Source organism: Octopus bimaculoides, chromosome 4, assembly GCF_046866305.1.
Source record: "Octopus bimaculoides isolate indiv1 chromosome 4, ASM4686630v1, whole genome shotgun sequence".
In the NCBI taxonomy this organism is placed as follows: Eukaryota; Metazoa; Mollusca; class Cephalopoda; order Octopoda; family Octopodidae; genus Octopus; species Octopus bimaculoides.
The window spans coordinates 100,225,390-100,240,841 of NC_142931.1; the positions used below are offsets into that span (position 1 = coordinate 100,225,390).

General features: G+C 36.5%; 1 protein-coding gene and 1 pseudogene across 1 annotated transcript in view; both read left to right on the forward strand.

The window, feature by feature from the left end:
* The window catches only part of LOC106871796 (kinesin-like protein KIF25), a 495,647-nt gene that overhangs the window by 294,769 nt on the left and 185,426 nt on the right, over nucleotides 1-15,452 (forward strand). The window contains exon 9 of the mRNA XM_052967306.2: nucleotides 11,578-11,727. Within this exon, the coding sequence (XP_052823266.1) occupies nucleotides 11,578-11,727 (150 nt within the window). The remainder of the gene's footprint in view (nucleotides 1-11,577; nucleotides 11,728-15,452) is intronic.
* LOC149136182 (uncharacterized) lies at nucleotides 1,184-2,048 on the forward strand (annotated as a pseudogene).

The following is a 15,452-nucleotide window of genomic DNA, read 5'->3' on the forward strand; positions in this document are numbered from 1 at the left end:
GTGATCCCTTCTGGTAGCAGCTAGTTTGTTTGAATTTACCTTATACAGGGATGTTGCCACTATTTTTGGTTCTTCTTTAGACCTGCAGACTTTATCCAATACATACTGGATTAACAATGAATGACCATTCATATGAGAACAAAAATGGTACTCTTTGATAAATCTAAACACGGTAAATTAAGATCCATTCTTGCACCCCTTGTTTTCAATTGACACTAACTTATCTCTATTTTCTTCTTCAGGTGTATTAACTAGGTCTCATGCTTACTTTGATTTGAGGTACCCTTTGGGAAACATCTAGTTTTAAGGGATTCCTCAGTAGGATTTAGTGTCCCTTTGGTTGCTGTTTATTAATGAGAAATTGAAATTATACTCTATCTTGTTCAAATCAATCATACCCCAAACATACACACATTGAACAATAATTTTCTCTCTTCTGCCTTTACACAATAAATAACTTCTGGCAGTGTTTAATTTTCATTTTATATTTTTGTTGTTGTGTTTTTTAAATTTTTGTTTGTCTTTTTCTTTCATTTCCATACATTAATAATCTACCCCATAATTTAAGTTCAAATGTCACTGATAGATGTGGCTACTTTTATTCTCATGCGATTTGATGAAACAAGTAGTTAGTTTGCTGCTGCACTTGTGTTATCAAGATGTTGTTTTGCAGTGGTCTTGAATTGAAGAACTGTGAAGGCGCAACTATAAGGTAAGACATTTGCTTTTTTTGGGGGATTCAGTGGAGGTTTGTTGTTTGTTGCCCATTTTTTTTCGAACAAGAAATCCCTACTGAGTTCCAAGGCATTTGTCTTCCTATAGTTGCACAGTCTCACTTAATTGTGAAAATTGTGTTGTTTTGGGGGCGTATCCTGCCTCTAAAAACTGTGAAATCTTTTTGGAAAAATTTCTGAATTTCTACCAATTTGTGGCGGATTTTTTAAAGTTGTGTTCCTGCTGCTGTGTCCCTGTTCACTTTTGGAGTACCTTTTTGGAATACTTGTTGGCTAGGACTACCGGTTGGCCAGAATTATGTGTTGCTGTGTTTTGAACTGTCTTCCTTCTTTCTTTTTCTCTTCTTTGTCTTTCTGCTCTTCTTTGTCTTCCTTCAAAGTATTCTTTGACTTTGTTTTTGACTTTTGTTGTTTTTTTCTTAACTTTTTCTGAACTTTTTCTTCAAAGGATGGCAAAGAAAATGAACATTACATTGGAGTGAGAAATCATCCCACCCAAGCAATGGTTGAAAAACTTAGAGGAAAGAACGGTGGTGTTGAGGACTTATTCTAAGTCACTCGACACCATCGCAGTCTTTCGTAAGACAGGAATAGAAAAAGAGTTGGCAGAATATCTGCCAACTATTAAGTTTATTTCCAGGGGTGTTAGATATGCAATGGTGTGGATGCTATTTGACACCCCTGAGGTGGCTCACAAATTTGTGAGCCAGCCCTTAGAAGGGCAAAAGATTCTGTTTCTTCTCACATATTGTGGGAAGAAATTAACAAGAGCTTGGGTCTGTGGGCTGCCACCGGGCATTGAACTGGAATAGATAGAGGATACTATCCACCGCGGTCTGGGTGGCAGCAGGCTCAAGCTTTTAAATGTGAAATTGTTGCCAGCAGCTGATTGGGTAGGGTCAAAAGTGGTTTTGACTCCATGGACCCAATCAGCCGCTAAAGATCTGGTATTTCCAGATTTTCTGAAAATGGCCGGTTGCAGGTACCCAGTGATACTTGTGGGACGTCCTGTGCCTGGAATCGGGCCATATTAAAAAGAACTGTCCCCATGACCAAAGTAGGGTCCTGGAGCAATTAATAAAAGTAGCGCCCCCTCCTTCTTTGGAGGAAGAGAGAGAGGCAGTCGAGGAGGTGGAGACCTCCTCAAAAAAGGGGGAAAAAAGGAAGAAGGTGGGCAACAATGGTTGCCCACCGAAGGACCCCAAAGCTGTGGGAGGGAGGGAAGATCCTCTGGATAAAGCAGAGGAACTACACCCTCCCATTGCACAAGGGAGGAAAAAAGAAGATGAAGAATCGGACATTGCCGGCAGTTAGTAGTACACTGCCGGCATGTCCTGAAACCTCGGTGGGAATTGTGCCACCGACGGTGTAAACTGTGGCTCCTCTCATTATGATGAAGGATGATTTTATGATCTTCTTTCATAAGAGAGGGGCAGTACAGGGCTTTGTGAAGAAGCTAAAGAGCCAAGGGAGGGATTCCTGTCCTGGACTGAAGACCTGGATTGGCTTCCGCAGGTAACTGCGGAGGTCATAATGGAGGATGATATGTTCAGGGTGATGGACTCCTTTCCTAAGGACCAATATAGGTTTGCCTTTTGGAACCCCGACTTGGAACTACAGGATTGCCTGTGGGAGGCATATGGCCTGGTTGGGGAGGAAAGATAAGAGGCCTTAGTGCCTCAATTTGAATTTGTATTGTTTATATTTTTTTGGTAAGAGGCTCAACACCACAATTTGTAAGGACGATTGCATCCATTCTTTGAACTGAGGTAAGAGTTTCAATACCACATTTTGTTTTGTTGAAAAAAAAAAAGAACTATGTTTTCAGGAATGCAACAATCGGCGGGTGTTGTTTGCTTCTCCCACCAACCATTTTTTTCATTCCATTATCATTATGTCTTTGTCCAGCCTACAGCTACATCATTGTAAGGCTGCATAGCCAATTTTATGAAATAAAGTAGTTGCCATGTTTTGAGTCAAGTCATTTGATTCTTAACATCCCTTATAAGTTTGCGACCTAATGACAAGGGAAATAATTAGTCATTTTCATGAGTATCATTACTATAAATCATCATCATCATTATCATCATCAATGCAATCGTATCCGCAGCAGCAGCATCTAAATGGTGATAGTTATGATGGTAAAAATGGAGATAATAACGATAACTATATATATATATATATATATATATATATATATATATAACTACATAGAATATACAAGGAGTTTTCATCTACTGATGTACTGAGCATTTATAGTATATATATTTATACATATATTAGAATAACTAACTAACAATTGAAGGACAGGTATCAATCGGTTACAACCATTTCTAATAAATTTTTTGATTGATAAACGATTACATTATATCATAAAATAATGTTTTCTTCAGATGAATACATGGACCTTACAATCAAGGACATTTTAAATAATTTTTAAAAATAATTTAAAAACTATGGCGACATACATATATATTATTCTGCTAGTACTTCTGTACCAAGGCTGGTATTCACATAAAAAAATTGTGTGAGTATTTTTTCTGATCTAACTATGTGCCTCAATTTTAAGTACCTTATTCAAGTGAATCTTGTTTTGTGTGTGTGATTTGAAAATGGTTTTTTTAAAGTTATGAGCTATTTAAAAAATTCCTTTCATTTAACAGAACATCACTAACCTTTCTGGAAGAAGATGGTATATTGTGTGTATTTTATGTTTAGTGTGTATTTTGTATTTAAGTGCTTTCACTTTTCAACTTTCAAACTCATGCGTTCCAGGCTAATGCATTTAGAGGAAGTTGTTTTTTTGTAATGATGTTAACTATTTCCGGTTTAGTTTTAGATTTTAGAATTTTTATAATGTATTCTTTTGTCTTTCATAGTTGATCATTTTCATCTTATATTTTGTAAAAGAGGAATATTTTAAATTGTTGGCTATTTCAAATGTTGTCCATTTTTGGTTTAGTTTTGGATTTAGAATTCTTATATGGTATTCTTCTTTTGCCTTTTGTTGTTGATCATTCTCATCTTTTAAATATTTTGATCATTTTCATCTTTTGAATATTTTGAATTTTGCTTTTGCAAAATTGTCTAGATGTTTACTGCATGGAACATTTCTAAGAGAAGACTCTTTAATTTGTTGTTTATGCTTGTTTACACAACTGGTTAGTTTTGTTCATGTTTCTCATTGAAAAATGAAAGCATTTACTTGCAAAATACACACTTAACATAAAATTGAAAAAATCATCTTTAAATAGTTAATAACTTGAAAAATTCTTTTTCTTTTAATTATTCAAATGATATCAGGTAATTTTTGCAAATGTTTTTAAATACATCAAATATATATACATATATATATATATATATACATATATATATATATATATATATATATATATATATATATATATATATATATATATATATATATATATATATATATATATATATATATATATATATATATATATATATATATACATACATACATACATATATATATATATATATATATATATATATGTATGTATGTGTGTGTGTCTGTATATATATATATATATATATATATATATATATATATATATATATATATATATGAGTGGTTTTGGTATCCAGAAGACCCATAAGACAGGTAAGGCTATGTAAGTGGTACTGTTAGACTCCTGGTTCTAAAATAGTATGAGTGAGGTGTCTAGTGTGGGTTGTGTGTGAGCGTGTATATGTTAAATAGAATGAGACAACAAAACCAAGGCAGTGTGAAATTTCTAGAACATTTATAAAGAGAAAGGTAGCCTTACAGCTTTTTCAGGGATATAAAAGATATCCCATCATCAGAAACGATATGAGAGAGTTAACTAGAAGGAAATGGTAGAGTTCAATATAAGAAGTTGTTTTAGAAAGGGAAAGATATTGGAAGTATAAAGGGAAATATGAGAATAAAAATAGAAATATATGTAGGATGTTAAAATTGCTGTTCCATTAACCAAGGAATGTACTGTGTTGAATGGGTAAAAAGTCATCTTGTCCATGGTATGTAAATTCTGATAGGAGTTCTTATTTTGTTATTACAAATGGATAGTGTGCAGGAATTAATTCCATGTGCTGTTCATTCGAAGGGATCTTGTAGTGTAAATGAAATTTTGAGAATATACTGGTAGGGGGAAGTAGATAGAGAGATATGTATGCTAGGAGGGAGAAAATTTGTATTGGTCAAAAGGTTTGGGGGTGGAAAGAAGAAAGTAATAAACAAAAAAAGATAGAGGAAGAGAAAAGGAGAAAAGGAGTGCTAGATGGTGGTCAATATATTGTGAGGGGTGGGGACAGGAGAGCTATCAATAGTTAAAAGGAATAGGAGGTGAGACAGAAGGAAGAGATAAGAATGTAAGGAAGGAATATGTGTGAGAAGTGGGAGGTGGGGTGATATGTTTGAAAGACACTAAAGTGGAGGGATAGATAAAGAATGTGGTATGGAGAGGGGTACAAAAGTGAAGGGAAGAATAAGAAAATATAGTAGTCAAATTTCTAAAAATAGATGTAGGCATTTAGGTACTGTACCTTCTGGTTATCTCACCCCCATTAAAAAATTGGGTTATCTCCCCAAGTTTTATGAGAAATATCGGTACTTTTGGTTATCTCCTGCATTAAAAAAAAATTGTTTAACCTTCACTAAAACAAAAAAACAAACAAACAAAAGTGAAAAGATAAAACATCTTATTGAATATGATAACATTTTTATAATAAATCATACAAAGCTGAGAAGATCAGTAAATATGAAAACTGAAAAAATTAATAAACATGAAAATGAAAATAAATTAAACATCCTACTGAATCTGATAACATTTTTGCAACAAATCATACCATGCCTATTGAGGAGGCCAAACTCCAACAATGTGTTGAAGTGTTGAATCAAAAGGATCTAACTCTTTTAATCCAATCTCTTGTCACATAAGCTCAATTTTTTAGTGGGGAGATAACCCAGTATTTTAATGGAAATTTCTTAATGGGGATGAGATAACCAAAAAGTACTGGCATTTTTATGAGGTCAGAGATTGTACTAACTAAGTGATTGTGGGGACTGATAAATCAGTGAGAGAAAGAAAAATATGTATATAGATATACATGCACATGCACACGCATACATATAAATATGCATATGTACTATTATATAGGACTGCATACTCACACATATATGTATACATATGCATCCATGCATATACATACACATATATTATTAAACAGTTAAAAATTTAAAAATTAAGAAATTGTAAAATCAAATAAGTTTGTTGGAGATTACCTAAGGAGTATTCGGTATATGTACTGTGTGGTGATTTAGGTTACATTTAGATCTGTGGTAAAATTTGAAGGTATGGATAAAAGGTGGTTGCATCTACTTAGGGCCTCATTATACTTATTTAGTAGTATTGAAGAGTTATATTTTAATATGTGGAATGCCTCTTTTAGCCATAGTTTACAGGCTGAGTATTAACCCTGGTATGGAAGCCTTGAATCTATTATGAACCATGATAAATGATATGGAATACTCCTATTTTGAAGATGATGTATGTGACTGGCACATCTCAATTCTTTTAGATATGAGAAACACAGTAAATCCACAACCCTCACCAGTCACATACATCATCTTAAAAATAGGAATATTCCATGTCATTTATCATGGTTCATAATAGATTCAGGGCTTCTATACCAGGGTCAATGCTCAGCCTGTAAATTATGGCTAAAAGAGGCATTCCACGTATTAAAACATAACTCTTTAATACTATGAAATAAATATAATGAGGCCCTAGGTACATGCAACCACCCTTTTTTCCATACCTTCAAATTTTATCACAGATCTAAATGCAACCTAAATCATCACATAGTACATATACTGAATACCCCTTAGGTAACCTCGAACTTTCCAATTGACTTTCCAATTTTGTAATTTTTTAATTTTTAATTCTTAATTTTTAATTGTTTAATAATAATAATATATATATATATGTGCATATATATATATATATATATATATATATATATATATATATATATATATATATATCATCATCATCATCATCATCGTTTAACGTCCGCTTTCCATGCTAGCATGGGTTGGACGATTTGACTGAGGACTGGTGAAACCGGATGGCAACACCAGGCTCCAATCTAATTTGGCAGAGTTTCTACAGCTGGATGCCCTTCCTAACGCCAACCACTCAGAGAGTGTAGTGGGTGCTTTTACGTGTCACCCGCACGAAAACGGCCACGCTCGAAATGGTGTCTTTTATGTGCCACCCGCACAAGCCAGTCCAGGGGCACTGGCAACGATCTCACTCGAAAATCCTACGGGAGCCAGTCAGGCGGTACTGACAACGGCCACGCTCAAAATGGTGCATCTCATGTGCCACCCGCACAAGAGCCAGTCCAGGGGCACTGGCAACGATCTTACTTGGCTTGCCGGGTCTTCTCACGCACAACACATTTCCAAAGGTCTCGGTCAGTAGTCATCGCCTCGGTGAGGCCCAATGTACGAAGGTCTTGCCTCACCACCTCAGCCCAGGTCTTCCTGGGCGTACCTCTTCCACGGGTTCCCTCAACTGTTAGGGTGTGGCACTTTTTCACGCAGCTATCCTCATCCATTCTCACCACATGTCCATACCAGCGCAATCGTCTCTCTTGCACACCACAACTGATGCTTCTAATGTTCAGCTTTTCTCTCAAGATACTTACACTCTGACGGGTATTCACATTGACATTACACATCCAACGGAGCATACTGGCTTCATTCCTTGCGAGCTTACGTATGTCCTCAGCAGTTACAGCCCATGTTTCACTGCCATGTAGCATGGCTGTTTGTACGCATGCGTCATACAGTCTGCCTTTTACTCTGAGTGAGAGTCCCTTTGTCGCCAGCAGGGGTAAGAGCTCTCTAAACTTTGCCCAGGCTATTCTTATTCTAGTAGCTACACTTTCAGCGCACCCACCCCCACTACTAACTTGGTCGCCCAGATAGCGGAAGCTATCGACTACCTCTAGTTTTTCACCCTGGAATGAGATAGAAGTTGTTTCCTGTTTGTTTACAGTCTTTATTGCACCTGAACATCTGCCACAAACAAAAACTAACTTGCTAGTTAACCTGCCTTTGATGTTGCTGCACCTCTTATGTGTCCATAGCTTGCACTGGGTACATCTTATAGAGTTACTACCTACTCCTTTTCTACATACTGAGCAGGGCCATCTACCTGAAGGGGTTTGTGTTTTATCTACCTTCCTACTTATTAGGATTTTGGTTTTAGCTGGGTTGACTCTAAGGCCCTTCAATTCTAGACCTTGCTTCCACACCTGAAACTTCTCCTCTAGTTCTGATAGTGACTCCGCAATTAGGGCAAGGTCATCAGCATAGAGGAGCTCCCAGGGGCAACCTGTCTTGAACTCCTCTGTGATTGCCTGGAGGACTATGATAAATAAGAGGGGGCTGAGGACGGAACCTTGGTGGACCCCTACCTCTACCCGGAATTCATTGCTGTACTCATTTCCAACCCTCACCTTACTGGCAGCATCTCTGTACATGGCTCGCACAGCTCTCACTAACCATTCTTCTATCCCAAGTTTCCCCATTGACCACCAGATAAGGGATCGGGGGACCCTGTCAAAGGCTTTCTCCATGTCAACGAAAGCCAGGTACAGAGGTTTATCCTTAGCTAGGTATTTCTTCTGCAGCTGTCTCACTAGAAATAAGGCATCAGTAGTGCTTTTACCTGGCACGAACCCAAACTGCATCTCATCTAAATTGAATCGCTCCCTAATTAGTTGGGCTATGACCCTCTCTGTAACTTTCATAACCTGATCTAACAGCTTGATGCCTCTGTAATTATTTGTATATATATATATATATATATATATATATATATATATATATATATATATATATATATATATATATATACATATGCATGTATATAAATATATATGTATACATATACATATATATATATATATATATATATATATATATATATATATATATATATATATATATGTATGTATACATATGCAAATATATAAATATAAATCTATATATATATATATATATATCCAGATATATATATGTGTGTGGAGACGCAATAGCCCAGTGGTTAGGGCAGCGGACTTGCGGTTGTAGTATCGTGGTTTCGATTCCCAGACCGGGGCGTTGTGAGTGTTTATTGAGTGAAAACACCTAAAGCTCCATGAAGCTCCGGCAGGGGATGGTGGCGAACCCTGCTGTACTCTTTCACCACAACCTTCTCTCACTCTTACTTCCTGTTTCTGTTGTGCCTGTAATTTAAAGGGTCAGCCTTGTCACACTGTGTCACGCTAAATATCCCCGAGAACTACGTTAAGGGTACACGTGTCTGTGGAGTGCTCAGCCACTTACAAGTTAATTTCACAAGTAGGCTGTTCCTTTGATCGGATCAACTGGAACCCTCGTCGTAGTAACCGACATAGTGCCAACAGTGTATATATGTATATATTGATGTTGTTGTTGTTGTTGTTCTGAATCTCCCTGACTCTTTTAATGTGCTAGTTATCTGGTATTAAATTGATATTAATTAATATCCAATTTTTTACCCCACTGTTTAATATATATATATATATATATATATATATACTCTTTTACTCGTTTCAGTCATTTGACTGCAGCCATGCTGGAGCACTGCCTAGTACTTATTGTATCGGTCTCTTTTGCCGAACCGCTAAGTTACAGGGATGTAAACACATCACCACTGGTTGTCAAGTGATGTTGGGGGTACAAACACAGACACACAAACATATACACACATACATACATACATACATACATATATTATATATATATATATATATATATATATATATATATATATATATACATATACATACGTATGTGTGTGTGCATGTGTGTGTGCATGTGTGTGTGTGCATGTATGTGTATGGATATATATGTATATGTGTGAGCGATCCTATATAACAGTGCATATACACATTTATATGTTTGTATGTGCACGTGCGCATATATCTATATACATATTTTTCTTTCTCTCATTGATTTATTGGTCCCCACTATCACTTAGCTAGTACAATCTCTGACCTCATATAAATGCCTATGTCTATATTTAGAAACTTGGCCATTATATTTCCTCATTTCCTTTTTGAGGTTTACTACTCACTTTTGTACCCACCTCTGTACCGCATTCTTTATCTATCCTTTGACCTTAGTGTCTTTCAAACATATTAGCCCACCTCCCACTTCTAACACATATTCCTTCCTTACATTCTCATCTCTTCCTTTTATCCCTCCTCCTATTCTTTATACCTATTGATAGCTCTTCTCTCCTCACCTTCTCACAATATCTTGACCACTATCTAGCACTCCCTTTCTCATTTTCACTTTCTTTCTTTCTCTTTCCTCTCTCAACCCTTTTGACCAATACAAATTTTCTTCCTCCTAACATACATGTATATATATATATATATATATATTGGGTTGTCCAGAAAGTTCGCACCGATTTATAGTAGCTTACCTTTCGATTTATTTTAGAACATGGTTGATTCCATAAAATAGGATTTGACTACACCTCCATTTAGAGAATAGTTTAAGCTATCTTTTTGTGGAAGAAGGTTTATGTTCCTATAACCTGTGTTAATTCTGTAACCCTTTAAAATGGAAGATAAGAAAGTTCATTTTCGGCACTTCATGCTTTTCTTTTTCTGTAAAGGGAAAAATGCCTCACAAGCAACCAAAGAAGTATGCGCAGTTTACAGTGATGTTTCTTTATCCGAAAGAACTGTATGGAAGTGGTTCGCAAGGTTCCGAGCTGGAGATTGTAGCCTTATTGATAAAAAGCGATCAGACAGACTATCTATTACAGATGATGACCAAATCAAGTCATTAATTGAGAATAACCCACATTTCACAACCCAAGAATTGGCAGAAAGCCTCAACCTATCAAAATCCATCATTCATGAGCACCTGGTAAAGCTTTGGTACACAAATCACACTGATGTTTGGATACCACATGAGTTGAGTGAGAAGAACCTTTTGGATTGCATTTCCATCTGTGATTCGTTTTATAAACGGAATGAAAACATGCCTTTTTTAAAGCAAATTGTGACAGGTGATGAGAAATGGATTATCTACCGAAATGTTCAGAGAAAGCGATCCTGGAGAAAGTGACATGAGCCACCTTTAGCCACCCCAAAAGCAGGTCTTCACCTTAAAAAAGTCTTGCTTTGTGTCTGGTGGGATTGGAAAGGAATTCTGTACTATGAGCCTCTCCCAAGTAGCCAGACAATTATTCTGAGAAATACTGCACACAACTGGATGAGTTAAAAGCAAGAGAAACGTCCAGAATTGGCCAACAGGAAGGGTGTTGTTTTCCATCATGATAATGCAAGACTGCACGTTTCTTTGGGAACCAGACAAAAATTGCTGCAGCTTGGCTGGGATGTGTTACCCTACCCTCCATATTCACCAGACGTTGCTCCTTCGGATTTCTACTTATTCAGGTCTCTGCAGAATAGTCTTAATGGTAAAAATTTCAATTCCTTGGATGATGTAAAAAGTTACCTTGATGAATTCTTTGCCATGAAACCACCTCAATTCTGGGAAGAGTGTATTTTCAAGTTAAAGGAAAGATGGAGATGCATTTTACAACAAAATGGTTCATATTTGGTTGATTAAAACTGTAATGGCAAGTATTTATTGACCTTTTTCTTTCCTTTAAAAATCGGCACGAACTTTCCGGACAACCCAATATATACTTCCATATATACAATATGTATGTGTATGTGAGTGTATACCATCCTTAATACTGTGGTATTTATTTTGCAGATACAATGTGTGTATAATGGCCTATGGACAAACAGGAAGTGGCAAAACACATACAATGCTTGGAAGTCACAAGAATGAGAATTACAACCTGAGCCATGAGGCACATCCAGATGAGGGTGTGATACCTCGAGCTATGAGGGAACTGTTCAGGTTAGATAACTTACATTATATATTACTTTGCATTGTACCATTGTCAACCACTGCTGCCACCATGACACCGCCACCAGTGCAACTGCCACCGCCACCATCATCATCATCATTTAGCATTATATATATTCATTGCCTCTATGATCACCATTACTACCACTTCCACGACCATCCCCCTCCTCATCTTCATCATCATCCTCATCATCATAATTACCATCAATATCATTATTATCACTCATCATCCTCATCATTATCCTCAATTCTGCTGCCTTCTGTATCATTGCCATCATTATATGTCTTTTATCTGGATCCCTGCCCCAACTTCTTCCACTGCCTCAAACATCCTCACATCCCATGTCAAACATGTCACCATTCCCTAATCACTAATCTGTAACACTTCAAACTAAATTAATGAACAAGAGAACCTCTACATGTCCATCAGTTCTGCAAGAAATAGCTGTAAAATCTACCTCAAATAACACCTTGACTTCCAAGAAATGCTCACTTGGAAAAAAACACACCGGATTATGTGTTCCTGGATAGTAAACAAGACAGGTTGGTCATAGCTAGAATGATTTTGATCACAGTTTGCTCTATTAGAGTTGCCCTTGCCTACACAAGAACAACAGCAGCAGCTTTAAACTGAAAGCTAACCCACTAATTCCTATAATTACCACAAAGCCAATATTTGAGTGACACTTTGTTTTAACGATCGAGAAAGGATGAAAGGCAAAGTTGGCCAAAGCAGGATTTAAACTCTGAACAGGGCTTGAACTAAATATTACATAATATTCTGTTGTTCAATGTTCTCATGATTTTGCCAATTGTGCACCCTGCAAAAATAATGTTCCCTATGTTAAATACAAGACCATAGATTTAGTGATAGGTAAAAGACTGTTATGTGAACCCTAGAACTTCACTTATCTTTTATCTTTATTTTTTACTTGCGTCACTCATTAGACTGCTGCCATGCTGGAGCACCATCTTGATAAAGTTTAGTCAAATAAATTGACCTCAGTATTTATTTTCTGATTTTTTTTTTTTGAGCCTGGTACTTATTTTTGTGGTCTCTTTTTGCTAAACAACTAAGTTACAAGGATGTTAAAACACCAACAGTTGTTAAACAGTGGTGAGAGACAAACACCAACTCAAAGACACATGATGACCTTCTTTCAATTTCCATTTACCAAATCCACTCACAGGATTTTGGCCTGCCTGAGGTTATATTAGTAGACATCTGCTTAAGGTGCCATGCAGTGGGACTGAACCCAGGACCATATGGTTAGGAAGCAAACTTCTTCCCAAACAGTCATGCTTGCTCATAGTATTTTATTTTATCTATGTGAGAAAAATGCAAGATTAAACTTGTCTTCAGCAGAATTTGAAGTCAGAATATAAAAAAGGATGTGAGTAAATAGGCATAAGACTTGAAAATATGATTTCTTACACTAAATTTAGAAATGTTGGCAAGAGAAGCAGTCAAAGTCTTCCTTTTACAATTCCATTTACAACTATGTTATTTTATAGAAATCCTTAATAATATTCTATCATAACATGTGTTTGAGAGTTACATTTTTTAACAACCTTAACTACATAATAATCAAAATCTTTAATTAAATGAAACAATATCATATAGATCTATAAATTCATGCCTTAAAATAGAAATATGAATATTTATAGAGATGGAATTTCCACAAGTCCGACTATTAAACGTTACTGTCATCATCATCATCATCATCATATAATGTCTATTTTCCATGCTGGCATGGGCTGGATGGTTTAACAGGAGCTGGCGAGTTGAGCTGCCCAGGCTCCATGTCTATTTTGGCATGGTTTGCATGGCTGGATGCCCTTCCTAATGACAACCATTTTACAGCATGTACAGGGTGCTTTTACACAGCACCAGCATGGGTGCTTCTATGTGACACTGGCACTGGTGCTTTTTAGGTGGCACCAGCACCCATGTGTCTGCTAGGTTAGGGTCATTCAGCTGAAGAGGGATGTAAGGGACATAGGACATGGCTTGACATTCTGCAAGGACTTTTGATTGATGCTTCAATTATTCTGTCAAACAGCAATTTGACAGAAGCTCATTTGAAATATGAGGATAAAAGGAAAGGTGAACCTTGATGAGATTGAACTTATGATGTAAGTTGATACATGTGATATTTCCAAAGGGGAGTGGAGGGTAAGAGAGAGAGAGAGAGGGGGGGAGAGAGAGAGGGAGAGAGTGGAGGGGTTTACAGAGAGGAGTAGAGATACTAGAGTAGACTTGAGTGGAGATAGAGGAGTGGAATAAAGGGAGTGGAGTAGAGGCAGTGAAGAAGTGGTGGTAGTGGAGTGGAGGTAGAAGAGTAGAGGCAGGGGAGTGGTTTGCAAAGAGAAGAGTAGAGATACTAGAGTGGACTTGAGTGGAACGTAGATAAAGAAGTGGAGTAAAGGGAGTGGAAGTAGAAGAAAAGGAGTGAAGTGTAGGTAATGAAGTGGAGTAGATGTTGTAGAGATGAGGTATTGAGTGGAGTGGCATGGATAGGTATACAAAGTGCAGAGACAAGTGGAGTAGAAATAAGCTAAATGGAATGAAATAGAGGGGAGGAGTGGAGTGGAGATAATAGAAAAGAGAAAGGGGAGGGGAAGTAGGGAAAAGGGATAACTTTCAATCAGTCATACGATGATGATAATGATGATGCTGATGACGATGATGGCAATGATGATGATGATGATGATGGGGAGAGAGAGGGGGAAGGTGGGAGAGTTGTTTGTTGTTTTCTAATCTGATACAAAGAAAATAAAGAAATAAATATAAATATTGAAATATATTCAGTCATTGGTGAAATGATAGAATGGTTGAGTGGTTGACTTGAGACAGAACTAATAACAATAGCAATAATAATAATAATAATAATAATAATGATAATAACAAAAGCAACAGCTACAACAACAATTACTGCAGCAACAACAACTGCAACAACAAAACAACTACATCAACAAGAGACAAACAAACAAACATCTGCTGCAATTGATTTCTTTTTTTTGTTACAATGTGGAGCCACATCTGACATGTGACTAACATATCTAAATAGATATAGAACAACAACAACAACAACAGCAACAATAACAGGTATAAAAGTAAACACAAAAATGAAATTAAAAAAATAAAATAAAAGAAATGAAATATTTTTTTCAAAACAGAAATTGTCAGAGATGAGACGAGGATGATAGATACATGTAGGCATACTGTTGGTAAAGATGGCAGATATGTAACTCTGTGTGTGTGCATGCACATATATGCAAATGCACATGCACATATATACATATACCTATACACACACACACACACACACTCTCACATATATATGCATATATGTATTTGTTTCAACTCTCTGCAGCCTGGGTTCAAATCCTGCTATGGCCTACTTCAAATGTTGGCTTCATCACTCACCCAGTTTAACATCACCACTTTGTACGTCTCTGTCAGTGTTCACTTTGTTGTAAATACTCAGACAATGTCTCCAGTTTAGGGATACCTTCCATTTTCCCTTCAATCTATCTCAGAGGCACTAGAAAGGGTCATTAGGCACTGCTTTCAGTCTTGACTAAATGATTAAGAAACAGCTGATGCAACTTCTTCAAGCTGCCACAACCAGAATGTTTTTCACAATGCCACATTAAGAATCTCCATCCTCTATTTTGCATTGGTAAAACCTTGATTTCCTGTTGTGTCTCCA